The sequence below is a fragment of the Mus caroli genome, unplaced genomic scaffold, assembly GCF_978045245.1.
Source record: "Mus caroli unplaced genomic scaffold, Mus_caroli_1 scaffold_12, whole genome shotgun sequence".
In the NCBI taxonomy this organism is placed as follows: domain Eukaryota; kingdom Metazoa; phylum Chordata; class Mammalia; order Rodentia; family Muridae; genus Mus; species Mus caroli.
In genome coordinates this window covers 115,625,533-115,652,787 of record NW_028227267.1, presented here as the reverse complement: position 1 = coordinate 115,652,787, position 27,255 = coordinate 115,625,533, and the positions used below count along the sequence as shown (strand labels likewise).

Sequence of the window (27,255 nt, the reverse complement as noted above, 5' to 3'; positions counted from 1 at the left end):
TTCCGGTCTCAATAATATTTCATCTCTTAGCCTTGGCACTAATAGAAGTTAATTAGAATTTCTCTTGTGCTTGGCAGAGTAGCCACAACTGGTCGACTTCTGAAGGTGGTAGGCCTTAGAGCCACAGAGGCAGCTCAGCATGTGCATCTTCTTGGGACACTTTTCAAAGAATGCCATTCTTCTCTTATCTTGCATCTACCTGCGAGGCCAAAGAGATCGGAAGAGGGGGAAGCACTTCTGCTGCTTCATGCGTTTGTTGTGTTCATTCTTTGGCTCTCTTGTTCGTCTATTTACTCAAGGTGACTTCGGTCACTTAACATTGAGGTGGAGTTATTTTAAATCTTTTACTTCAATTCCTGTTAGCCAAGAGAGCCTTCCCGAAACCCTTCTGACCAGGGGTGATAGGTAAAGTATTTAGCACCCGACACAGCTGCCATGAGTCAATCCGAGAGGGGCAGAGGCGTCCACTGCAGATTTGCTCATAACCATTCATGCCAGCGTAATGCCTGCCTAGCCTGACACCTCTCTGGCTCCTTCTTCCTAGCAGGTGTTTAATCGAGCTTGCAGAGCCGCTCTGTAAAGCAGCAGCTTCGAGTCATAGATGTGTTGACAAGAGCACGCCTTCTGAATCCCCGTAATACTGGGTGTGGGTCCAGCTTGGCGACTTAGTAACTTGGAGTTAATTTCCTTGAGTTATATTCTTCATCTCAACGTCTGAGCTGCCTTGTCTTTAAATGGGGACAGTATCGTTGTTATAGTGCAGTGACTGTGTGTGTATGTCCTGTTTAGCAGTCTCTGACCTTCAGTGTCTGGTATGTATGTGATGGTGCTTTAGAAACTAAGAGTGACTGCTATATCCAGGGATCCATCCCATAATCAGCTTCCAAACACTGACACCATTGCATACACTAGCAAGATTTTGCTGAAAGGACCCAGATATAGTTGTCTCTTGTGAGACTATGCCGGGGCCTAGCAAACACAGAAGTGTGGATGCTCACAGTCAGCTATTGGATGGATCACAGGGCCCCCAATGGAGGAGCTAGAGAAAGTACCCAAGGAGTTAAAGGGATATGCAACCCTATACGGGGAACAACATGATGAACTAACCAGTACCCCGGAGCTCTTGTCTCTAGCTGCATATGTACCAGAAGATGGCCTAGTCGGCCATCACTGGAAAGAGCGGCCCATTGGACTTGCAAACTTTATATGCCCCAATATAGGGGAATGCCAGGGCCAAAAAAAAAATGGGAATGGGTAGGAAGGGGAGTGGTGGGGAGGGTATGGGGGACTTTTGGGATAGCATTGGAAATGTAATTGAGGAAAATACGTAGTTTAAAAATATTAAAAATTAAAAAAAAAGAAAACCTCAAAAAAAAAAAAAAAAAAAAAAAAAGAAACTAAGAGTGAGCCCAAATGAAAGTCTGGCATCAGTCCTGCATGGTGAGGGTGCGGTGTGAATTGGCATGGGCCCCCATCAGTGCATGGTGAGGGTGCAGTGTGAATTGGCATGGGCCCCATCAGTGCATGGTGAGGGTGCAGTGTGAATTGGCATGGGCCCCCATCAGTGCATGGTGAGGGTGCAGTGTGAATTGGCATGGGCCCCCATCAGTGCATGGTGAGGGTGCAGTGTGAATTGGCATGGGCCCCATCAGTGCATGGTGAGGGTGCAGTGTGAATTGGCATGGGCTCCATCACAGAGTCAGAGGTGGGAGCGATCTCTTGGGCCATTTTCTGTAGATCCCTAGCATATGTGTCTGGAGCTGGCTTGGAGGTAGACAATGTCCTCTCATCCAAGTGTGCCCCCTCCCCTGGCCCTTCCATGCTTCCTCCTTACAGGCACAGCTTTCGAGAACCATGGATAGAAGTCACAAATGAGATATCTTCCCTACTGTAGAAAATTTCTGGTGGAGCCCTCTCAGTGCTTCCCCTTTTCCCACTGCTGTTGCATACCCAGGACTGTCTCCATCTTGACATACTATAGGTTGTCCATGTTCTCTCATCCAGGCAAACACTTGTTGGCCTTTGACCTTTCCCGATTTTGAGTTCTGAAGGAGCCTTTTCCCCAGCCCGGATTCTGTACCAACCACTCTATTCTTTGTCCTCCTTTCTGATTCTCAAGTTTTCTCTCTGTGAAACGATCAGGCTGGCACCACTTGACCCCTGTATTTCACCCTCTCTGGTTAAGGTTTCTGCATTGTCGCAATGTGTGGTGTATTGTCCATGCTTCCTTGTTTCTGCGGTGGGGTGTGTGTATGTGTGTGTGTGTGTGTGTACTGCCAGCAATGTCTTTATTCACACACAGTGCTCTTCCCTTGACTTCAGTTTTCTTTTCTGAAATTTTCAGTTACAAATGTTGCAACCACAGTCTCAGAATGCTACTTGTGTAGGTTCTTTGCAAGTCTGAGAGAGCGCATTCATATAGCGTCTACTATAGGATACTGTAATAATTTTGTTTTTATTGTTTATTGGTAGTCTCTTATTGTGCCTAATTTATAAGCTTCGTGGTGCCATGGGTCACTGTGTGTTTGAAACAACACATAGAAGGTTTGATGCTAGCTGTGGTTTCAGGCTTCTGTCCAGTACCTTGAAATGCACCCATCCTTGCTGACAGCCTACTGCCATGGTGCCTTGTGTCTCCTTCCCGGTCTGCCTTTCATCCTTCACATCCTCTTACGGATGCTTCCATGGTCTGTATCTGCTGTGGCTCAGCACCTACTACCTCTCTGCCTGTAAGCTGCACCTAGAGCCTGTCACCCCTTCTCCAGCTCTTCCAGTCTGATCTGGGGATGCTGTGCTGTCTAGGCTTTCTAGAGAGCTTGAACACCATGCTGCCTCTGTCTGTAGGTTGTTGTATCCAGACGCAGCCTGTGGCAGAAATATTAAATATAGTTTGCTGGAACACAGATCCATTTGGTGGTAGCAATGCAAAGGAAATGACAGGAGTGATCAGCTTGATGCTATGTATAACAACATTCCCAACCAAGGACAACTGTCAAGGAAGATGACAGGAAACATGCAGAATTGGAAACAGAGACCTGAAATTGGCAAACAAACCATTTGCTGTCTGTAGCAGCAGGGCTTTCTGTATATATATATATATATATATATATATATATATATATATATATGCACAGGAAGTATTTGTGCACTTCCTGCATGTTAGCCATTGGTTTGGACAGCAATGGAGTTTCACGGGACAAACCTAACAAAAAGCCCACCCCTCTTTTTGACTTATGTGAATAATAATGAAAAGAATCCAAAGCCTTTGGCTTCCAAGAATCTCAGAAGAGAATTGTAAGGACCAACATTGCATGAAGGTGATCTGAGATAGAAGAAATATTCTTGGACTAAGGCCTTGGCAGATGGAGCCCAGGCAGGAGTGAGACACTTCTGGAAAACATGGATAAAGAACAGAGCTTCAGATCAGAGTGAGGATATGTAGCCAGGAGGCATACCTGGTATCTCTGTCTTCCTTCCCCAGTGTTCCTTAAAGTCCAATAGAACTGATATAGTAATTAAGATGCAGATTAGGCAATTTCAAATGAAAAACTAAGACAGGCTGGTGATTATGAGAAATCAAGATAAGACAAACGAGCCTTTCATATTTTCATACTAGTGTTTGGGCACTGGTCCTAGGACAGGGTTCAAGAAGTTGGGTGGGGGTGGTCATGGATCGGTTTCAAAGGTCTATGTTTGGTCTTGCCTTGTTGAGTTTGAAATGCTCTGTGAAATAACCATGTGTTTTGAGGAAGGCCAGGAAGAAGTGAGCAGGTAAGATTTGGGATGCCCAAGAAACAGGAAACAGAAAGTTAAAAAAAAAAAAGAAAAAAGAAAATAAGAAAAAGTTTGGGGTGGGGGAGGAGACAGAGAGAGAGAGAGACAGAGAGAGACAGAGAGAGAGAGAGACAGAGAGAGAGAGAGAGAGAGAGAGAGAGAGAGAGAGAGAGAGAGACAGAGGAAGAACAAACCAGAAAAAAGAGCACACTCGTTAAGTAGCTCTCTGTCCTTGGATAAAGGGCCAGCTGAAAGAAGCTATCTATCTTGAAGAACGAGGTTGGTCATGTTTCTCTCTACTGTGGCATAAGATGTCCCCAGAAGGCTGGGCAGGTGGCCCCCAGCCCCATTGTGAAGCGCTGCGGCCCCTTCAGCAAGGATGACTGGTCCTTGTGTCCTCTAACATGAGCAGTTTGGTCATAACCTGCAGACCTCTTTGGAAATCTCTACACGAGCGTCCAATAGATAGGGGAGGCCTACTAAGTAGAAGACAGGCAGTTTTAGGAGATTATGGGCAGAGGAGGAGAAGAACCCGTGTGTCCCCATTCTCATGGCCTTTGGTTTCACGTCGTTGACTGTCACTGTGCTGGTGGCCTGTTTCGACAGAAAATGAGCCAGAGTGGAGGACCTCCAGAGGAGAGGACCTCTCCACGGCTCCTGTTCCGTTCTCACACCGGGTTGGCTGAATTTTGTTTTAGAGAGTCTAGGCTGACCTACCCTTAAAATGGCTTCCTTGTCACCCTTGAGCACAGCTGTCCTGGTTGCCCTAATGACTCAGCTGGGTTCTGCTCAGCGCCCTCTGCCTTGGACTGTCGTTTGCCTAGCCATGAGTCACTGTACCTAGAAGAGTGTCATCCATCCTGTCTGTGCTGTGACAGGTCACTCTGGAGGATACGTAGATTTAGATGCCTCATGAGGCCAGTTCATTTGATTGTTCCCCTCTTTCTCCAGTCTCTCGGCCGTCGGCTACAGGCCCATGGGGACCACCCTCACTCGGTGCCCAGCCTGAGTGTGGCACTTCTGCCTCCAATCTTTTCTGCTTTCTGTAGGCTACCAACCAAAGATAAACCCTACAAGTCAAACAGTCCACACACACTGCACCCACCCCCAGTGTGATGTGTTAGCAGTGGGACTCAGGGCCTCACACCTGCCATGGCACAGATATCTTCTTACGATCAACTCATTGAGCTCTTGCTCTCAAGGTCAAGTATGGTATGAATGAGTGGTACCTAAGACTGTTTGTGTGGTAGAGAATACGGCTCGGAGGGGAAATGCTTAATAAATAAAGTGTGTGTCATGGATGAGCCTCAGAAGTATCAGATTTAAAAAAAAAACAAAAGCAGGATATAAAAGATAACATAGTAATTGATTATATTTATTTGAAAGGTACTGTAAAAAGACATATAAAACAGGAGGGTACGTTCATGGTGACTTGAGGCTGGGGATTATTGTAAATGGCGGGAGACCTTGGGGAGGGGTGGTGATGAGGGAATAAAACCATTAAACTTACTTTGTGTGATAATTACATTATTTAGTAAGGGTACTAAGATACACTGAATTACAAAAAATATACCTCAGTAAAAAAAAAATCAGTATTTTGATATAGAAAAATAAAAACAATACCTTTAAAAAACCTGAGATTGTAAAGCAGGGAGGGGCTGTCCTGGGTGGGAAAGTGTTTCCTGTAGCAGCATCAGGACCCACGTGGATCTCCAACACCTGCATAAAAAGCCTGATGTGGCACTGGGCCCCTGAAATGCTCGGAGAAAGGAAGATAAGTAAGGCTTGCTGACCGCTTAGTCTAGATGAATTGACATAGTCTAGACTTAGTGAGCGAATCTAACTCAAAAAGTAAGGTGAAGGGTGAGAAAGGAGAACATTCATGTTTACCTCTGACTTCCACAGATGTATGCACGCTTGCACACACACACACACACACACACACACACACACACACACACTCACACATACACACACATACATTCACACATACAGACACACTAACGCACTCATCATTAACACACATACACACTAATATACACATTAACATACCTACACACACATATATACACATTCACACACTCATACACATATTCACATGCTAACACACACACACACACACACACACACACACGGATTCCAGCTAGATGTCGGTACTTCATATAACTATATGAGGAATCTGACTTAGCAAGAAGTCAGAAGTCTAACAACTGTGGCAGTAATCCCAGAATATAGTCTACAATAAGTTCCTGAAGTTTAGTTCCTCATAGCTTTGTGTTTTGAAAAGAAGTTTGATGGCTGTGTCTGTGAAATTTTCTCTGGACGAGACAGAGAAGCAGAGCCACTTGCAAGGACCCAGTGTGACAATGTGGACTTCAACGCAGCCCGCCTGTCCCAGTTTCTCATACTCTGTCCTTGCCATGTTTCCTTTCTTACAAAGCATGTGAGCTGGGAAAGTATTCAGAACAGGTTAGAGTCTCCTTGTAGATAATTATTTGGTTCCCAGACAGTGTTGCACTGGCCACAGCTGGCTTGTGTAGTTCCTAGGGATAGAATGTGTGGGTTTGAAAGGGTTAAACTCTCAAAGTTGTTTGTTTTCCCTCAGTCCGTCTGTGCTGAGTATAGTGTTAGGGAAATACGGGATTTTTCTTTCTTTTTAGATTTACATTTATTCCTTGTCCATAGTAATCTTTCATAAAAACAATTTCTTCCAAGTGTTGCATGTCCTTTGAGAGTACTCACTATTCAGTGTCTCTGTTTCTGTCCCCCTCTCCTCTCTTCCTGGTCCCCCTTTTCCGATCCCTCTTCTGTGTTTGTGTCTCACACGTATGGCTTTTATAAATATGTATGGACATTCTAGGATTCTCCAATGAGGGAAAAACATGCTGCATTCGTCTGAGTCTGGCTTGCTTTACATAATGTGATAATTCCCAATTGTTTCTGTTTCCCAGCAAACTTTAACATCGCTCTTCTTTATGGCTGACGGAGGCTCCATCTTCTTCTTTAATCATTCATGGGGTGATGACCACCTGGGCTGATTTTGTATTTTATATTTTGGCTTTTGTGAATGGTGAGGCCAGAGTCATGGGTATGCAGGTATCTGAAGTGTTGAGGCAGTGTCTTTGGTTGTATTACATAGGAGTGGTGCCTTAGGTCACATGGGAAGGCTGGTTTTGGTTTTAAGAGGCACCTCCATGCTGATTTTCATAATAGTGAAATCAGTTTATATTCCTGCCAGCAATGCATAAATGCTGTCTTCCCAGCATCTGACACCTTAACCAGCGTTTTCTCCTGGTCATAAGTCTGAGAAGAACCTCAGTGTATTCTAATTTTCATTTTCTCTGCAGCTGAACAGTTTGGACGTTTTCATGTTTTCTGGCCATTTGTATTTCGTAATTTAACAACCATCTATTATATTGTCTTATTGGTCCTTTACTGTTACTTCTTGTGTATTGTACATGTTTATGTGTGTGTGCACATGTGCACAGGTGTGCGTGTATTGCATACATGTGTGTGGATGCCAGAGGTCAATGCTGTTTGTCATCATCATTATCATTATTTTATTATTATTAATTATTTGAGACAAGGTCTCTGACTTAGCTTGAAGCTCGTCAATTCAGCTAGCTTGGTTGGTGAGTGAGCCCTATCAGTTCTCTTTTCTTTGCTCCCTAGTGCTGATAAGCACTTGTTGTTGAGCCTGTATTTTTATGAGAACTGGGGACCTTGGGTCTGAGCTCACGTCCTCATGCTTGCATGGAAGAGCGCTTTACCGGAAGAACCGTCTCCTCGCCTCCTGGCTGTTTGATGGGCTTGTTTGCTTCTTTTGGTATTTAGGGTTTTTTTTAAAGTTATTTATATATTCTAGATGTTAATCCTCTGTCTAAACATACTTTAGAGCAGTGGGTCCCAACCTTCCTAACGCTGAAACTCTTTAATACAGTTCCTCGTGCTGTGGTGACCCCCAACTATGAAACTTTTCATCGCTACTTCCTATCTGCAGTTTTGCTGCTGTTACGAATCATAGTGTAAATACCTTGTGTGCAGGATACCTGACATGTGACCACCAAGAGGGTCAGGACCCACAGGTTGAGAACCATTGCTTTAGTGCAGCATGGTACTGGGAAGAGTGGATACCCACATGTAAGTGAAGGAGCAGTCCTGGTCTCCACTTTTCATGAAAAAACAAAACAAAACAAAACCCAACAACAACAACAACAAAAACAGTTCAGCGGACTTCATCCCAGACTCAAATCTGATAAAAGAAGGGGAGGGCTTGGCCTCTAGATGTAGGCACAGCTACAGGCTCTCTGGAAAACAACTGCTGTGTCTCAGGAAACAACACAAGAATTGACAAATAGGATTGCACAGCGAAGGAAATCAATACTCACCAGAAAGGAAGAAAATTGTTGACCTGGATTCTTTTGTTTGTTTGTTTGTTTGTTTGTTTGTTTGTTTGTTTGTTTTTAAAATATGTTATGATATCTGGCCTCTAGTTCTGGGCAAGGTGAATATGCAGAACCTGGGGCTCTGCTTCACACAGAGCCTTGTAAGCAATCCCTAAGGGTCAGCTTTGAGTCCTGTTCACGGGCTCTACGAGAGACTGGGCCATCTCGGTGTGTGCAGAGACCGTGGTGGAGGGAGGACCCAGGTATCTGAGAGATGCCTGTAACATCAACAGGTTCCTTGTGAGAAGTCTGGACAGGCTGTGATTAGGTGTGTGGGGGCTGTCATGGCAAGTGAGCTTAGTGGTTCTGAGGGCAGAAAAGACACAGTAGCCTTTGGGTGTTGTAGAAGGCAAGATTCAGCTTAACGTCCACCAAATGCTCTAACGGAGCAGTTTGCTTGGACTGGGTTCTCCTGGGAAACTTGCTCCCCTCCCTGCTCGCCTCCCCTGAGACATTCTTGTGGGGACCACATGTCATCAGGATGAAGAGGCAGAGTAAGGGGGGACTCATCATAAGGATTTGATTTGGAGACTTCTGAGCAAGTGACTCTGAGGCCTCGAGCTCTGCCTCACAGACCCAAATTCAACGTTGGCTGTAAGGCAGAAACATCTCCCGCAAACACTGTTTCTTCTCTCACGCGTTTCTTAAAAGTTACCCCGAACCCCTCTTGTCTCATGTTTTCTTTTTTTTTTTTTTTTTTTTTTTTTTTGGTTTTTCGAGACAGGGTTTCTCTGTATAGCTCTGGCTGTCCTGGAACTCACTTTGTAGACCAGGCTGGCCTCGAACTCAGAAATCCGCCTGCCTCTGCCTCCTGAGTGCTGGGATTAAAGGCTTGCGCCACCACGCCCGGCTTGTCTCATGTTTTCTGTGGACACTGGTGGATAAGAGTGAGGGCTATGGGGGAATCTTTGACACGTAGTTTTGTGGTACCTGTTGTGAGTGTCTGTGTGCACAGTGGAGGACAGAACAAGACCTCTGGTGTCTTCCTGTTCCACTCTCAGCGTTATTGCCTTGAGATGCAGTCTCTCATTGAACCAGAACATTGCAGGTTGGGCCTGGCTGGCTGGCCAGCAAGCTTCTGGAATCTACCCATCTCTCCTCTAAGACATACCTAGCTTTCTATTTGGGTATCAGGGATTCCAGCTCAGGCCCTTTGGAAGCTGAATGAAGATGGCTTTTTCTCAGTGTTTTTCTCAGACCTGAAGATTCTTGAATCCAGTAAAACGAAAAGGAGTGGTTTGGGGGCAGGAGAGATGGCTCAGGGGTTAAGAGCACTTGACTGCTCTTCCAGAGGTCCTGAGTTCAATTCCCAGCAATCACACGGTGGCTTACAACCGTCTGTAACGGGGATCCAATACCCTGTTCTGGTCTGTCTGGAGTCAGCTACAGGACACTCATATAAATAAAACAAATAAATCCTTAAAGGAAAAAGGAGTGGTTTTCATATAAGAACCACCTCTAGTGAGCCACTTCCTCAACACTGCTCTTAAAGCGGAATCTGTTATGTCTGAATCTTGCCCATGCTTAAAGGTGTCACTCTCCCCCTCATTTTTACCATGTATGTAGTGATTTGAGTTCACTTTGGTTTGTGTGTCTTTAAGATGGGGTCTCTCACTGAACCAGAACATTGCAGTTTAGCCTAGGCTGTCTGTCTGGCCCCCTCAGACACTCCTGGCTTTCTACCTGGGTACCAGGGATTCTCCTCCAGGACCTTACACTTGCCGAGCTAATGCTCTTACCCACTGACCCGTAGTTTTCTTCATTGGTATTGTTTCTCTGTAAACTTAAGAATTAGTTCATACAACCCATAGAATATATAGGGGAAATTTGACTATGTGTAGTTTTCTCAGCTGTATCTGATTTGAGCTATTCAATCTCTCTCCCCTCCAGGCCTGGTTTAGGGAAGAGTAGACAGGGCATCCTTGGGATTCTTGGGCACTTAGACTTAAATTAGACTCCGCCTGCAGCAGTTGGACCAGAATCCACAGTTTAATAGCTGAACATCCTCTCCCACTGGTATGCTTCAGAGTCTGGCTAACAGTTACTATCTCAGCTTTTGGGTTTTGGTTTGTTTGTTTGTTTGTTTGGTTTTTTTTTTTTTTTTTTTGAGCTCTTGCCAAAAAGTGCCCGACATCCTGACAGGATTCCTTCGTACAATGGGCTCATTTAACCCTCAGGATGAGGCTCTAAAGGAGGTGTTATTAAAACTTAAGAAGAGTTGTTGCTGAGCCTGCCAAAGATGTCATGAAAGGCACTTTTTGGAGTCTGCATGTCCTGAGCAGGAGACAGGACAGCTGAGGCCTGCTTGTCTCCGGTGTGCACACTGTGGGCTTTCTGGTAGAACCTAGGTGCCCTGGAAGGATTACATTTGTACCATGGGCTACCAAAGCATCAGCCAGAAAATTGCTCAAGGAGTTGCCTGCCTCAAAGTAGACTATCATCCATCCATCCATCCATCTATCTATCTATCTATCTATCTATCTATCTATCTATCTATCATCTATCTATCTATCTATCTATCTCCCTATCTATCTATCTATCTATCTATCTATCTATCTATCTCCTATCTGTCTCTGTAAAACATGCTTGCTAGAAACCAGTTTTGACTGGTCCCCTCTGAAGCCTTCAGCACTCCCCGTTTTCTTGGGCTCGTCTTCACGGGCAGTGCAGTGTGTGGTAGTGACTGACCTTGGTTGTGAATCACTGCTTCTGTTTCCCTGTCTGCTTCCCTCTTGTCTCCCCTTCCTGCTCAAGCCTGTGGCTATCAGCCTGGACACCCATGTGACAGGAATGTCATGGACACCGGTGGGAGTGTTCTCCCAGTGCCTCCTCAGTGGGCAGTGTCTTGAGTTTCCCAGGGTCTGATAAACCATCTCTGGGGGTAGAACGCTGATACTGTCATTTACATCTAGAAAAATTAATTCTTAAGATTAAAGAAAAACTTACATAGCAATTAGAATTCATTAAACTTTGTGTTTGGCCATTTCCCGTCTTTCTTCTTTGTACTTGGATTGACCTAGATGAGACCTAAAAGTCAAGGGACGTGCTTAAACCACACCGAACCAACTCTGTCACGGGTTTTTCCCATTTCCTCTGTGTGTGTGTGTGTGTATGTTTTAAAATGAGGGCCACATTGCAGTTCTCTGTCCGGCAGCATTCGATAGTATTTTTATTTTCTTTAGGTATCACTCTGTGTTCTTTCTTTCCTTTGCCATTGACATGGGCTTATTTTGTATGAATGCATAATATATTAAACACATATGCATTTAAAATATTGTTTTGATTTGTTTGCAAGTTGTCTCTCTCCGGGGTCTGTCTGGAGAGATGCGTAATTTCTCACATTCTGTGCTCGCAGGGAGAATTTTAAATCGTTTCTCCAAAGACATCGGACACATGGACGACTTGCTTCCCCTGACGTTCCTAGACTTCATCCAGGTATGCCACGTACTCAGATGCAGAGCGGTGCCTTTTTCTTTCATTCCCTTTCTGCTTTTCAAGGCCTTTGCATGAGCGTTTGGGGTGGCCATGGGCGTGATGCTACCTCAACGAAAGGCCATGTTTGTAGAAGAAAGGTGTGGCTATATTTCGGAGGCTAACTTAGCGTGAGTAATGTTCTGTGTAGGAGTGGCCGTGCGTTTGTGTCAGGGTTGGTTCATGGCAGCTACACGCTGGTAAGTGGCTTTCCATCTGCCTCCCAGGTATCTGGCATGGATTCGACTTACTGTGAACACATTTCATAATACAGAAACAATCACCTCTCACGGAAAGATAGCCCAGATTAACAAAATTATGCATTGTATTGCCACAAAGGGCAAATATTTACTGCACTGTTGTTTTGTTTTGTTTTGTTTTTGAAGGGGGTGGGGTAAAACCAGGTGTGGTTACTTACAAAGAACAGATTAGCAATAATAAGGTGAAAATAAGACTTTGTTAGCAAGGACAATAGAGACTGCTTATTGCAGATTCAGAGCTTTAAATAGAGGCGTGTTTAAGCCAATAATAGGAGTACGGGATCAAACTCTTGTCAGAAAATGTCTGTTTTTGTTTTTTTGGCAGCCTTTCTTTTCACACGTTGATTGCTCTGTCTTAAGGTGTCTTTTGAAAACAGGATCCCACAGAAACGCCTGCTTTTAGCATGTTGTTTTGTCTGTGAACTTGAGGGCCAAGGGAATCATGTTGGGTCACCTGTCTCTCATCTCCTCCTTCAGTGTTGGTGCTCCTGCGGTTTGATTTGTTTTGTTTTGCTTTCTTCTCTCCTTTAATTCTGTCTACTTTTCAGTGACTCAGGCAGGGGATCTTTTTTGTTTTCTCCCTGAGCGTTTATTTTGGAGAAGAAATGCATCTCTCAAAAGCTGTGCGGGGGTTTTAAAATCCCAGAGTCCTGAGGCTCACTTGCCGCGAGATTGAACCCCTTTCCCTCCTCTTAACCACAGGTTTCTCTCCGGAAGCCAAGCTGCAGGCCGGAAGTGGAATGGGCACAGGGGATTCACTTGTGCCTGAGTCACGCAGTACCCCTGGGGTCCACAGTTGAGCTGGAATCCCTGTTAGTCACACAGGAAGGGAGCCCAGGCTGTCTGACTGCAAACAGCATGACCCATAGGTGAAGACTTCTCCTCCTTACACCCACCCAGGGCCCACAGGCGGAGTCTGCACCGCAGATGAGCGCTCCAGACTCTTTTGGTTCTGCGAACTTATTTTTAAAATGTTTCCCACTGGCTTTGACCACGCTCTTATCCTCCGGAAGCAACCTTTCGCTGCAGAGCCCCCCACCCCGTGGAAGACAGATAACATTAAGCCCATGTTTTGACAGCGATTATTAATTACTTCTAGAAGAATTAGCACAAGGGCTCTCTCCACAGCAGCGAGGAGGCCAGAGGCTGAGTTTCCCGAGCCGGCTGGCCCGCCGCCCGCCCGTGCGTTTAGCGGAGTGTGATCCCTGCTAATTAGAATCCCTATGTGTTTTCCTAGCGCCTATGGAGGGGTGATACTTGATGGGTGCTCCTTGATTTCGGTACAAAGCATTCTCCGCATTGTGAGGAGAGAAAATTCTAGCCTCGTACTTCAGTTTAACCAGATCCCAGGGTCTTTATTCACCCCCCACCCAAGCACTCTTGGCACAAATGGCCACCGTTGACTACCTCTGGTCCCGGGTAGCCGGTTTCTAGAATCCTAGAAGAGGTTCATCTTGACGCTGTTGCCCCTCCCCAGAAGGAGTTTTACGTGAGGGCTAGCTCACTTATCAAGCATGGTTCAGCACTGTTGTTGATCACCTCCTTTGCAGGTGTCTTTAATAAGCCTTCCCATAATCCTTTCAGGAAGAAATATTTTCTCCTTTTAAAAATAGTATTAGCTAAATATAAAAGCACTGATCTCCTGCCATTGTCGTGGGGTTCTCTGAGGGACCTTTCCCAACATTCGTTGTTTAAATGGTTGTCAAGAGGAATCAAGTGAAACTTAGTAAACAGAGCCGCTCCCTCGGACTGTGTGCGCAGCCTTGGCTGTGGCAGATCGGCATCTGATGGCTGAGTGAGTGGGCTTCTCACTGAGGAATCGCTGGCATGGTTTTGAAGTATTTGGTGCCTGTTGCTTTATGACAGAGCAAAGATTTTTTTTTTATGAGAGGCACAAAAAGAAAAAAAAAAAAAAGAATTTAACCTGCCCTTAAAGAAAGGCCAACAAAAAAAATTTAAATGTAATTCCTCCCCCCCCCCCTTTTAAAGTAGGATAGGACTCTGTCAGGACAAAAACAACCCAGTAGTGTTCTGAGACTCTTAATGGAATCATGTAAACTTAAAATAAACACTATTATGGTAAGCACATAGAATGAAAACTAATTTTCCAAATCAAATACATTATATTCAATTCATTTTCCCCAATCAACCAAATGTTTAAAACCTGTTAGTTATAACAGCAATCTCCTGGAAATTAATTAGAAGCCTATTAGCTCTGCTAGCTCAGGCGGACGGCAGGGCTTGCTCCTTACATGAATAAGTAGTCTCTGGAATTAAAGTGTAGCAAGGTCACAGTGACTGTCTCGTGGGCTCACGTAATGCACGGACTTAGTACTTGATATTTTTTGGTGTGTGTCGGGGGGCAAGTTTGGCAGGGGGTGCTTTGCTTTTGAAAAAATTTTGATCTTTTAATACATTAAAAAAAATATTTGGACTAAAAATGTACCTCTTCTGACCTTATCTCATTTCTGAGACGGTGGTTCTATTCCTAGTACCACTAAAACAAACAAACAAACAAAAGGGCCAATGATAATAACAACAGAAATGTGAGAATTAGCCATCAGATAAAACCATTCAGGTCACGAGACTGCTGACCCTGCTGTCAATAGCAGCACCAGCTTTCTAAGTGTGGATCTCTGAAGTGGGTGGAATTCTCCGCAGGCCTTGTTTACTAGTGCATGCTCCCTGAAGGCTTTTCTTAGCTCCTTTCAAAACTGACCTTAGTAGCAAACTTCCTGTCTGCCTTTGCTCTTAATGCCATCAGCAAACCCTGCTGCTGACTTCAGGAAGTCATCAGCCAGCTCCTACTATGTGCAGGGAATATCTCAGGATGCTTGGCTCAGCTTGGCTGAACCAGTTAAGTGCAGCTGAATCTAATCCTCAGGGGAGCGAGCGTTCATCCTGCATCGCCATCGAACATGGCAGCATGCAGACCAGCAGGCAGAGCAGAAACCAGAGCTCACAGCTGAAGTGGTAGACAGCAAAAGACAAAGATTTCTGGGCTCCTGGTTCTTCCTTATAAAAGCTATGTATATGGGCATGCTTTTCTGGATAAGGAAGATTGGATGGCTGTAGAAGGAAACAATGTAATCACAGTTACCCCTGTGAGCTGTTTAATCCAGAGCATGTATGCGTGCTTCATTGCCTTTTCTGAAAGGCGAAGGCAGTTTAGTTAGTTTTGTAAGTCAGTCCAGAACTTGAGTATGTAATTCTGAGGAATTGAGGGGATTGGGCCGAGGACAGGACCCTTCATTTGTGGCATTGTACCTGGAGCCCCTATGTTCTGAGTCGGGACAAAAGTTGGGACAGAGGTCCATCACGATTAAGGTGGGATGACTAAAAGGAGGAAGTTTTGTTTAAAATGTGGACAAATGTCCTGCCACATAGAAGTCTAATTTTGTCCCTTAGGCTTCAACAAAAGGTTGATATTTCTGTGAACATGGATGGGGGTATGTTTTAAAGTACTAACTGTTGGTGTTGGTGGTAACGGGGCACAATGTAGTGACAGTTTTCAAAGTCCACGTTGTTGATTGCTGTTGTGAATCACTGTAGCGGTTCTCATGGAACAGGGTAAGAAGAGTCTGGGGACCGGGCCTCGGTGGCATGAATGGACCTTTACTGGTTAAAGATAGATGACTGACAGGCCGCTGCAAGGGGTGGAACAGGACTGAAGGGTGTTCTGAATAAAAGATAAATATATGACTGGAAATAATAACATAAAGTGCCAAGTTATATTGGAGCTGCCAGTGGCTCACAGTATACCTCTGGCTTAAAAGTGTTGTTGTTCTAATGTTGTTTGTTTCTTGGCCTTTTCAAGAATTGCAAGCACTGAGAGAGAGGGAGAGAGAGAGAGAGAGAGAGAGAGAGAGAGAGAGAGAGAGAGAGAATGGCTGTGTATATTTGTATATGTATGCATATGTTATATACATGTGTACATAGGACTGAGGAAGATGCCCAGCACTAACCTCTCATCTTCACACACAAGCACACATAGGTATATGCGCACCTGCACACATGTTCAGTTGAGGCTGTCCAAAGTTCATCATAGCTCATTAAGTGAAACCTACCCTGCAGTTTTAGGGAATATAAAGATGTGTCATGTTTACATTTCTCTGCTCTGAAGACTCTGTCATTCTGGGCTCGTGGGCTTTTCTTCTCCTAAGACGCAGGGCCGCTGATCTGGTTTGCACACATGATGTGCTTGCTTTCCATGCTTGCATTCTCTGCAAACCTGAAGAAATCTCAGCAGATAAAAATTCCCTTATGCTGCACTGATGTTCTCTTAAGGGATACATCACTACCTGCAGGATGTGGCTGGGCAGGCCAGGATGCTGGATGCAGTGAGGGATGGGCAGGTCAGGATGCTAGATGCATTGAGGGATGGGCAGGCCTGGATGCTGTGATGCAGTGATGGATGGGCAGGCCTGGATGCTGTGATGCACAGTGAGGAATGCAGCAAGCCTGGATGCTGTGATGCAGTGAGGGATGGGCAGGCCTGGATGCTGTGATGCAGTGAGGGATGCAGCAGGCCAGGACCTGTGATGCAATGAGGGATGGGCAGGCCAGGATGCTGTGATGCACAGTGAGGGATGCAGCAGGCCTGGATGCTGTGATGCAGTGAGGGATGGGCAGGCCTGGATGCTGTGATGCAGTGAGGGATGCCGCAGACTAGGATGCTGTGATGCACAGTGAGGGATGCAGCAGGCCAGGATTCTGTGATGCAGTGAGGGATGCAGCAGACTAGGATGCTGTGATGCACAGTGAGGGATGCAGCAGGCCTGGATGCTGTGATGCAGTGAGGGATGGGCAGGCCTGGATGCTGTGATGTAGTGAGGGATGGGCAGGCCAGGATGCTGTGATGCACAGTGAGGGATGCAGCAGGCCTGGATGCTGTGATGCAGTGAGGGATGGGCAGGCCTGGATGCTGTGATGCAGTGAGGGATGCCGCAGACTAGGATGCTGTGATGCACAGTGAGGGATGCAGCAGGCCAGGATTCTGTGATGCAGTGAGGGATGGGCAGGCCTGGATGCTGTGATGCAGTGAGGGATGGGCAGGCCTGGATGCTGTGATGCAGTGAGGGATGCCGCAGACTAGGATGCTGTGATGCAGTGAGGGATGGGCAGGCCTGGATGCTGTGATGCAGTGAGGGATGGGCAGGCCTGGATGCTGTGATGCAGTGAGGGATGCAGCAGACTAGGATGCTGTGATGCACAGTGAGGGATGCAGCAGGCCTGGATGCTGTGATGCAGTGAGGGATGGGCAGGCCTGGATGCTGTGATGCAGTGAGGGATGCAGCAGACTAGGATGCTGTGATGCACAGTGAGGGATGCAGCAGGCCAGGATGCTGTGATGCAGTGAGGGATGGGCAGGCCTGGATGCTGTGATGTAGTGAGGGATGGGCAGGCCAGGATGCTGTGATGCACAGTGAGGGATGCAGCAGGCCTGGATGCTGTGATGCAGTGAGGGATGGGCAGGCCTGGATGCTGTGATGCAGTGAGGGATGCAGCAGACTAGGATGCTGTGATGCACAGTGAGGGATGCAGCAGGCCTGGATGCTGTGATGCAGTGAGGGATGGGCAGGCCTGGATGCTGTGATGCAGTGAGGGATGCAGCAGACTAGGATGCTGTGATGCACAGTGAGGGATGCAGCAGGCCAGGATGCTGTGATGCAGTGAGGAATCCCCTGAGTTCATTGTTCTCTTATCCCATTTCCATTCAGTATCCTACAGTGCCCTGGCCTCTGGGTCTGTGCACCATCCAAGTAGTCTGATGGTGTCTGAGCACTGCATTTTACTCCGAGAGACTCCTGACTTTCAGAGTTGTGGATAAGGCGAGGATGAGCAGTGGTGTCACTAACAGAACCTTCTGCCCCTTTGAGGGAAGCCATTAATTTGGGAACCCTGAGGACTGAATGTTAGCCTTTGCCTCCTGATGTATTTGTCCCTTGGCTAATAAGTGGCCTAGCGGGTCTGCTCCTGCTTGACTGGCACATTGTGTTTGCCCTCCTGTCTCTGAAAAGCACACCTTTTGCAAAGCTAGTAAGTGGTCTGCCCTCCATTGCTGGCGCTCTGCCCATAGTCACCCCATGCATCCTACTAAATTTTCTCAGGAGGCTTGTCATTGTAACGTAATGGTGACATTCTTACCAACAAAACTGATACCATGTGAGGAGGAGTTTGGTAGGCTGAAAGCTTTGAAATGACTCACTAATCACTTCTTTTAAGACTAGGTGCGGTGGTGCACACCTATAGCCTCAGCCTTGGGAGGCTGAGGAGGCTGTCCTGACCACCTAGCCAGACTTGGATCCCAACCCCCCAAAATGCTCAGTTAAATGCTCGCCTCCCCCGACCGAGCCTTGGTAGTAAAGTAGGTTTCCGTGGTGTCGTAGTCACTAGGTTCCTGCAGTGAAGAAATACATGACCAAGGCAGCTTATAGAAGAAAGTATGTAACTAGAGACTTGCTTACAGCTTCAGAGAGTTCGTTTGTGACCAGCTTGACAGACCAGAGCAGGGAGCAGGGCAGCAGGCAGGCATGGGGCTGGAGCAGTAGATGAAAGCTCTCATGATCTGAAAGTTGGAGGGAGAGAGACAGAAAGACAGAGAGACTGGGCCTGGCCTGGGACTGTGAAACAGCAAACCCTCATGTTTCCAACAAGTGTCTCATCGTCTGTCCTAAACAGTTCACCAACTGGGAACCAAACATTCCAATATATGAGCCTATGGAGGCCATTCTCCCTTAAAGCACCACTGGCCAGAAGAGTAAGTGGGGGAGGGGATGTCCTGGAGGAATACACGGAGACCCTGTGCAGAGAGCTTCCTTCCCAGTGTCTTGAGAGTTGTTGAAGCCTCGTTATTTATAAGACTTTTCAGGAGGATGAGGCAGGTACAGCTCAGTGAATCCAAGGCTTGCTCTAGGTTGTAAGTTCTACATCGTACATGTTTTAAAATCAAGACTAAGCTGCAGGGTATTATTTCTGAGCCGCCTTACGTTCGTAGGTCATGGCTTTCAGGATTCTATTGCATCCTGCCTGGAGGAACTGGACACAGTTTTGTGGGGGATAGTCTCTGAATCCTAGGAAGTAGAGAAGGCACACTTGTCAAGACTCTCAGGGTGTGTGATGTTTGTAATGAGACTATGTTGTGGAATAGTAATAGCACGAGGTGTGGAGACAAGGCTTCAGACAAGACAAAGGCAGTGGGGACAGATCCTGGAGAGACTGTGTCTTGAGAACCAGCCCTTAACGTTGTAGTAGTTGGTAGGATACGGAGAAGAGGGCACCGAAAGCAGAGGACTGGCCCAGCACAGAGGCAGAGGGTCAATGATTTGAACACGGAGCATCTACCTAAGAATGCCAGGGTTAAGACAGATCCTGACTCTTGACTCTGTGGTGCAGGACGGCTCATCCCTCAGGGCTGTGTCCACCACAAGCCATTTCTGTTTTAGGCGATAGGGTCTCAGGTATCCCAGGACGGCCTTGAACTCACTACAGAGCGAAGGATGACCTTGCACTTCTGATCCTCTTGCCTTCCCGAGTTCTGGGATGAGGAGGCCTATGCCACCATGCCCAATTTACATGGTGTTGGGAGTTGAACCTAGAGCTTTGCATGTGCTGGGCCAGCTCTACCACCTGAACTACTTCCTCACCCCATAGGTAACCCTGAAGGCCACCAGATGTGGCTATGTTTCATTACATCATAGGAGCTGGACAGACTGTTTAAAAAGCTAATGCATGGATTCACTCCTGTGTCTTCCCACCTGAGGTCACAGAGCCCTTAAAAAAAATCACTTCAGTCCTTGCTCTGCTTCTTCAGGAAAAGCCTTAAGTTTACACGCTGTGGAGTGACTGTGCGTGACAGAGTGGCACTTAAAGCGTAAGGGTCACATGTCATTGGGGAGTCTGGGAACCTCCCTTTCTAATTCACTAAGCCTTACCACTGACCCTGTCTAGCCTCACAGAGCGACATTCTGTGCATGCTCACAGAGCTACATTCCAGACATTGCTGGCAGAGCTACATAGTATAGAGCGGCAAAGTACCCTCATCATACGGAGCCTTTTGTTTTCGAAGTAAGATTCTGATACATTGTATAGGCTGTCTTGGAATTCTTGGGCTCAAATAACCTTTCTGCCTCATTTTCTCAAGCCAATAGAGTGACAGGTCTTTGGCTGAACACCCCCGGACCCTGTCCCCCACAGGGCCCACTGCCCCACCACTGAGCCACACCTCCTCCTCTCAGTGACACTCCAGCAAAACTCATTCAAGTAACAAAGGACATGCTTCTTCTTAAATATAATATTATCTCTAAGCGAGACAAATAAACTGGTAACAGTGATCATCGTCTGCTCTCTTGTGCTCCAATGAGATAACTGTCTGCCACAGACCCGACCCAAGTCCCAGCTTGTGAGCGTGTATCGAAGATGTTGGCTTTGTGAGTCCTTGTCATTTTAGTGGCTATTTTCCATTCCGTGCCACACGATCAGGGTCTGTTGTTTTCAGAGTAGATCATTGAGCAGTAAATATTTCATACTAATATAATCTCTGGATTATTCCCAAAGCTTCCGTGGTCCCCGGTAGCATCGAGCAAAGTGTCTCACTTATCTGGAATTCTGGCAGCTAACATGCCCACTTCCGAACAAAACAATTGAAAATGTAGTGACTTGGCATTATTTAGTGGGGTTGGGGGTTGTGTACTTCTCTGAGTGTGCAAACTTGCACGCAGCTGCGTTCTGCAAAACGCTGCCAGTGATTTAGAGCTTCGTTGCAAAGCCATTCTTCCTCACTAAATACCCTCATCAAAAAAAAGAAAGAAAGAAAGAAAGAGAGAGAGAGAGAGAGAGAGAGAGAGAGAGAGAGAGAGAGAGAGAGAGAGAAAGCAGGCCAACAGCTTGACTGAGCTTAAATAACTGACTTTTCCTACCCTTTCATGGACACAAAGGGCTAATCCTAAGGCTACTCTAGCCACCAGTGCGGGCAGTAGTGGAGACCACCACTGAATGCGCCTCCCCTCCTCCCTGCACACAGACACATTGACTTCTGCTTTATGAAGTGAAAATGCCAAGCCAAAGGACGAGAAGGAGCCGTCCCCAGTCCCTTCTTCCTGGGGGTGCAGGATGAGCAAAAGCTACTGAATCTGGATATGGGGAACAAAGCCAGCCTAGGACTTGGGAATAATAGGCTGGGTCACTGGCTTTTATAGAAGTCCAGGGGTGGAACTGCCCGGACTTGTCTGGTCTCACTGACCCTTGCACGGCTTTGTGTGGAGATGTCAGGGGAAGTGTGTAGAAAGCACCCAGGACAATGACTTCGTCATTCTGAGATTTCTATGGTTTGCTCGGCCTACTCCCACCTTCCAATTCCTCTCAGACAAAGGACGGTGTTAGGTAGGTTGCCTCACCCTGGTTTTCAAAGATCTCGTTCTTTAAAAGTAAACTCATCCATTTTTTAACCGAATCAGAGTGCTCTTCATGCTTTTGGAAATCAACAAAAGAGTTTTTAGTTGGTGCATTTGCAAGGAGGGAATAATTAATCACCTGGAAATGCCAGCCTCAGAGATAGCACTGTGCCAGCTGCCTGACTGAGGTGGGCCCCCTGGTCGTAGACAGTCGAGCTGACGATAGCAGGCACTGGCAATATTGACCAACACATAACCCGGGGAGCCCATGTGATTGGTTGGTCGTGTTCATGAGGCCCCCTGACTGCTATTCCTGGAAGAGGAGAAGTTTGGGATGTTTGCCAGTCAGAGAGTTAGCACCACACTTGGTAGTGTGGTGACAGTCACTGGGGATTCTCCCAGGCTTGTAGGCAATTTGTCCCAGCATGTGTGCTGTGGTGATAATGGTGGTAGTTTAGCAAGAAGGCAATGAAGACCTAAAGAGCAAAAAAAAAAAACCCAAAAAACAAAAAACAAAAACAACAATCAAGCCTGGTGGTGTTCTACAGGAGCACAGAACTTTATAAGCTAGCATGGCTGGGTGGTGTGTGTGGTCAAAGAATAGAGGTCTTTCACTATGCCTCCCACCCCCACCTCCGTGGGTTCTCCCACCGTCTGTCATCCTACACAGTTGTTAAGGCAGAGAGTAAAGTGGGGGCATATTTACTTTGATGGAGACTTCTAGAGTTCCATTATCTCACTGTTCTTGCTTGTATCCACTTTTTTGTCTGTGTTCTGGTGTTCTGGTTGCTTCAATTTTATTAAAATCGCACACTTCCTATTTTATGTTTTTTTTTTAAGATTTATGTATTCATTTTATGTATATGAGTACACCGAAGCTCTCTCCAGACACACCAGAAGAGGGCATCGGATCCCATTACGGATGGTTGTGAGCCACCATGTGGGTGCTGGGAATTGAACTCAGGACCTCTGGAAGAACAGTCAGTGCTCTTAACCACTGAGCCATCTCTCCAGCCCAGAAATTTTGTTGTCGTTGTTGTTTGTCTACACTTATTGCATGTTGTGCAGGCGCATGCTTGTGAGAATCAGCTCTCTCTTCTGCTGTGTAGGTTCCGGAGAAGAAATGGAGGTTTTCAGGTTTAGCAGCACACGCTGCACCCCATTAGCCGTCTCGCTGGTCCGAGCACTTTGCATTGTACATACACTGTGCCTTTCTAATTCCATCTGGATCATGGTTCATCATCATCAGTTCTGTCTTGGAGTTTCTCCTGCTTCTGAATTTCACGACTCACTTGTTTCTCCAAGCCGTTTCTCTGGCTCCTGATGGGGGATTCGCTGAGTGTCTGAATCCAGCCTAGAAGTAGATGGTACAGCCTCTACCTTGTGGTGCAGGGTTCAGACCCCCGGAGAGAGGTCACCCAGGCCTTGGGAGCTATGTGTGTTCTGAGACACATTTCTAGTCTTCTAGTCACATCTAGAAATGATGTCTAGTCTTCACATGGGTCCTCTTCCCTCCTCAGTGTACTGGGTCCTCCCAGTATAAATTCTTCTTGACACTGTGACTCTATAAATTTTCAGCACATGTCTGCACACAGGTGGGAGTGGAACCCTGGTGACATAGTTTTCTGTGGTTGAATTCCTTTGATTGTCTAGGTCTCATTCCATGAGCGTTTCAGTGATGAATTTTGTCCATTCATTCTCCATCTACCCCTCCACATTCCTTCGTTCTCACCACCACCACCACCGAGTGATGACTCTGTATTGGAAGATAGCATATTTTATTCATCTGTTGTTTGATGGACATTTGGATTGTTGTCACATTTTGTAACCAACCCTTCTTGTATCAGTATTTATGTGCCACGTATATTTTCCTTCCCTTGAGATTAAAATACCTTGGGTGGGATTTCTGTGCTTCAGGTAAGTGTATGTTTACTAAGAAAAAAAGAAAACCCACTGAAAAGTTTTCACAATGCCATTCTACTCACGCATCGCATGCACAGTGACTCGGGGCGCTCTGCCTTTGGTAACGCATGGACTTGGGGCGCTCTGCCTTTGGTAACACATGGGGCTTAACGTTACCAGTTGTCTTGATTGGAGCCTTTACTGTAGGTATGGCTGGTCTCGCTATGGTTTTAGCTTGGGTTTCCCTGATGATTAGCTGTAGTCTCCCCTCCCCCAGCCTGGAACCTGCTTGCTCATCAGCTGCCATCTCAGTTGAACCGTTCGTTGCGAGCTGCTGGCCGGCCGCAACAATTAGCGATGCTGAACTTTTTTTTGGGTGCACATTTATCAGCCACTTGGAACTTTAGTGTGTGTGTGTGAATTTTTTGGTTCAAATCTCTTGCTTATTCTTTGTGAATTTATTGTTACAGGCTGATTTATTGGAATGTGTGTATGTTTAATTCTAATAATTTCTCCCCTCACCCCCCACCCCCGAGTTTGTGATTTTCTTCTCTTTGGTTTTTTAACAGTATCTTTTGGCCAGTAGGCTCTAACTTTAATGAAGTCTAATAATGACCTTTTTTCTTTTGTGTATTTCACAGTTATTTTTGTGTGTCCTAAGCCGTATGGAGGTACTTCATTTTTTATTGGTGTGCTTATGTCTGTACGTACATACATGTGCGCGTATGATTGCAGATGGAGTCCAGTGTCGATGCTTCTTTCTCAGTCACTGCCCACCCTTCTTTCTGGTATATGTGTTTATGTGTAGGGTGTATGTGTATGTATTCGAATGTGGGCACATGAGTGTACGTGTGTGCATATATGTATGCACGTGCCCCTGGATACCAGAGGCTGATGTCATGTCTTCTTTGATTACTGTGTTCCTTACACGTACAGGCAGGGTCTATTCATTGAACCCAAAGCTGACCTCTTGAGCCGGTCTAGCCTCCAACAGGTTAGAATTCCAGGCCAGTCACCAGGCCCACCTGGCATTGCTGCAAGCATCCAAAGGGCAGCCCTGACGTGGCACAGCATACTCTTTAGTCACTGAGCCATCTCCTCAACCCTTCATCTTGTCTTTACTCTCAGTGAGCCTAGAGCTCTCCAATTCAGCTAGACTGACTGGTCAGCAATTTCTCACCAGCCCCCCTGTCTCTTCCTCCCTGGCACGGGGGTTGTTACGCGCACACTGCTATGGTCACCTTACTCGCACACTGCTAGGGTCACCTTTTTATGCTGCTTCTGGGACACTGAAGTCCCTCTTCCCACAGCGTGGCAGGTAATTCACTGCTTGAGATATCTGTTTCTTTGGTTTTTCCAGAGAACGTCTCAATGCGTGGCCCTGCTTGGCCTGGAACTTGCTATGCAGACTAAGGGGCTGGGGTTGTGGACGAGGCCTGCTACACCAGCGATACCCTGCTCAATCTTTGTCCACATTTTCAAAGGCCTCGTGTGTTTTCAGGTAGTTTAGGTGTATGGAAGGAGTGCTTGCTGTTGGAGGCTTCTTTCTCCTTTAATTTCCCCACCTGTGTGCATTAATGGTCTTGATGTCTTGGCTGCCTGCATGTGAGCTCCTGTTGCCTGTGTCCTTCACCACACGATCTCTCTATTCTTTCACAGATACCACAGTGGCTTGGCTACTGTTCATTTTAGAAAGACTCGGAGCCCAGTAGCAGTTTCATCCTTCCCACTTTGTCTCTCCTCTGTTAAACCTCTTTTATTTAAGTTTTAAATTCACCTTACCTTTTGTTGTTGTTGTTGTTGTTTTTATAAAAGACTTGCTTGTTTGTCCTTAATTGTTCTCCTTACCCTCAATGTAGAAGGTCATTGGTATATCTGTGGTTAACTCAACTTTGTATCTGTTGTTCAACAAAGATTTGGGTCTCTCCTTTGCAGCTCTTGTGATATTTTGTAAACATTTGGTGTTAGAGTTATACTGACCTCATGAAAATAGAAGGGTTGGCAAGGGATTTCTGTCTGTGGTAGTCAGTGTTGTGTGTCAACTTAGTTAGATTAAGGCTCCCAACCCAAATAGTTTACTCAAACAGAAACCAAGGTGTTGATTGAAAGGTATTTTGAAAATGTGATTACTGGTTTATAATTGGTTGGCTTCAAGTAAGTGAGGTCATATCAGGTCGTGTAGATTAAAAGGTCTTAAGAGCAGAAGCAGAAGAAACTATGGCTGCGGCCGACAGCTTTCCCCGCCTTGCAGATCCTGAACTTGCCTCACCTGCCTTGAGTCACAGGGGCCAATCACCACCAGTGATCTTCTCAAAAGGTTTGTCTTGAGCTATTTGTATTTCTCTCCAGTCCTCTTCCTTTTCCTTTGCAGGGGGTTGGGAGGTTTAAAACAGGATCTCACTATGTGGCTGTGGCTGACCTGAATTCCCTGTGTAGACCAGACTGGCTTCCAACCCACAGACACCCACCTGCCTCAGCCTCGGAGTGCTGTATTAAAGCAATGCACCACCACACCCAGCTGTCAGTCCTCTTTTCTAAAAGAAAACCAAAAATTTTCTAAGATTGGCATTTTTTTTTCTTTCCTAAGTATTTCATAGAAATTACCCAAGAGTGGAGCACTGTAGTCCAAGAGTGGAGGACTATAGCCCAAAAGTGGAACACCATAGCCCAAGAGTGGAGCACTGAGCGGAGTACCATAGTTTAAGAGTGGAGCACTTAGAAGCCAAGAACTTTGACGAGTCACTAAACTCCTTTCAGACTATGAATTCTGATTCTCACCCTGACATTGAGCTGCTCCGGTTGCTGTTTCTTGTAATATAACCTTTCGCCACCATTTCTCAAGACATAAGCCGTCTCCATGAAACCTGTTAGCTCTGCGTGTTTAGTCAGCCCTCTTAATGCCCATCTTGCCTCAGTGATAGGGGCAGTTCTCCTTTCTTCATTGGCCTTTGAAGCTTACTAATTTGGTAGTGTTTTGAAAGACCCACAGTTTGTTGTTTTTCTGTCTAATTAATATTTTTTTCATTCTCTTTTATGCTGTCCTTTTTATGGCCTCTCATTATATAGCCTTGATTGGCCTGGCACTCCCTGTGTAAATGAAGCTGGCCTCAGACTTGCAGCAATCCTTCTGTCTCTGCCTCCCAGGTAATGTCTTTACCGCCTGAGCTAGTGTGGCTGCTTCGTTTCGGTTTTTTTTTTTTCCCCTTTTGGTTGTTATTTCTGCTTATTTGTTCTCATATCCTCCTTTAAACTCTCTTTATGCTTATGTGTATGAGTATCTTGTCTACACATGTATGTGCACCAAGAAATGTGCTCGATGCATGAAGCAGCCAGAAGCGAGTGCCAGATGCCCTGGAGCTGGGGCAATGGACGGCCATGAGCTACCACGTGGGTGTTGGGATTGGGCCATTGTCCTCTGAAAGCAGTAAGTTCTCCTAACCACTGAGCCCTCTCTCCACTCTCTTTTCACGTCCTAAAATCTGGTTTTAGACCTTTGACACTTAGACTTTTCTGTTTTAAAAAGTTAAAGCTGTACATACATTTACCTCTAAACATGGCATTAGCTGCAACTCCCAACTTTTGATAGTATCTGGTTTTCATACTTTTTTTTTTTCCAAAATACTTCCATTTTATTGTGTTTTTGTAAACCCAGTATTATTTAGAACTGTATAGTGGAATTCCTGATAGCCATTTTTCTAGTTTACTTGTTTTTGTGCTGTCGTTAAATCCGCCAAAGCCAAATCCGTTCTTGTTGTCGAGGTGTGTGGACGCGTGTTTTGTGGCATGGTGGATTTGTGCTGGAAAGGAATTGTCCTTGTCACCATAGCCGTTGGCTTGTTCGCTCATCACGAAGTCCTGTGTTCCTGCCAGTTCTTTGTTAGTTGTTCTATCAGTTGTTGGAGTGAGCAAGGCCTGCTTTAGTGCCATGTGACTGTGACTGGGTTTGCCTGTTAGTTCTAAGTATGGGCAGATTTTCCTTTAACAGTCTGAAGCTTGGTTCATACAAGCTGG

General features: G+C 46.0%; 1 protein-coding gene across 1 annotated transcript in view; it reads left to right on the top strand.

Moving 5' to 3' along the window:
• The window catches only part of Abcc4 (ATP binding cassette subfamily C member 4 (PEL blood group)), a 212,779-nt gene that overhangs the window by 131,589 nt on the left and 53,935 nt on the right, over positions 1–27,255 (top strand). Inside the window, exon 20 of the mRNA XM_021181507.3 lies at positions 11,575–11,654. Coding sequence (XP_021037166.1) covers positions 11,575–11,654 — 80 coding nt within the window. The remainder of the gene's footprint in view (positions 1–11,574; positions 11,655–27,255) is intronic.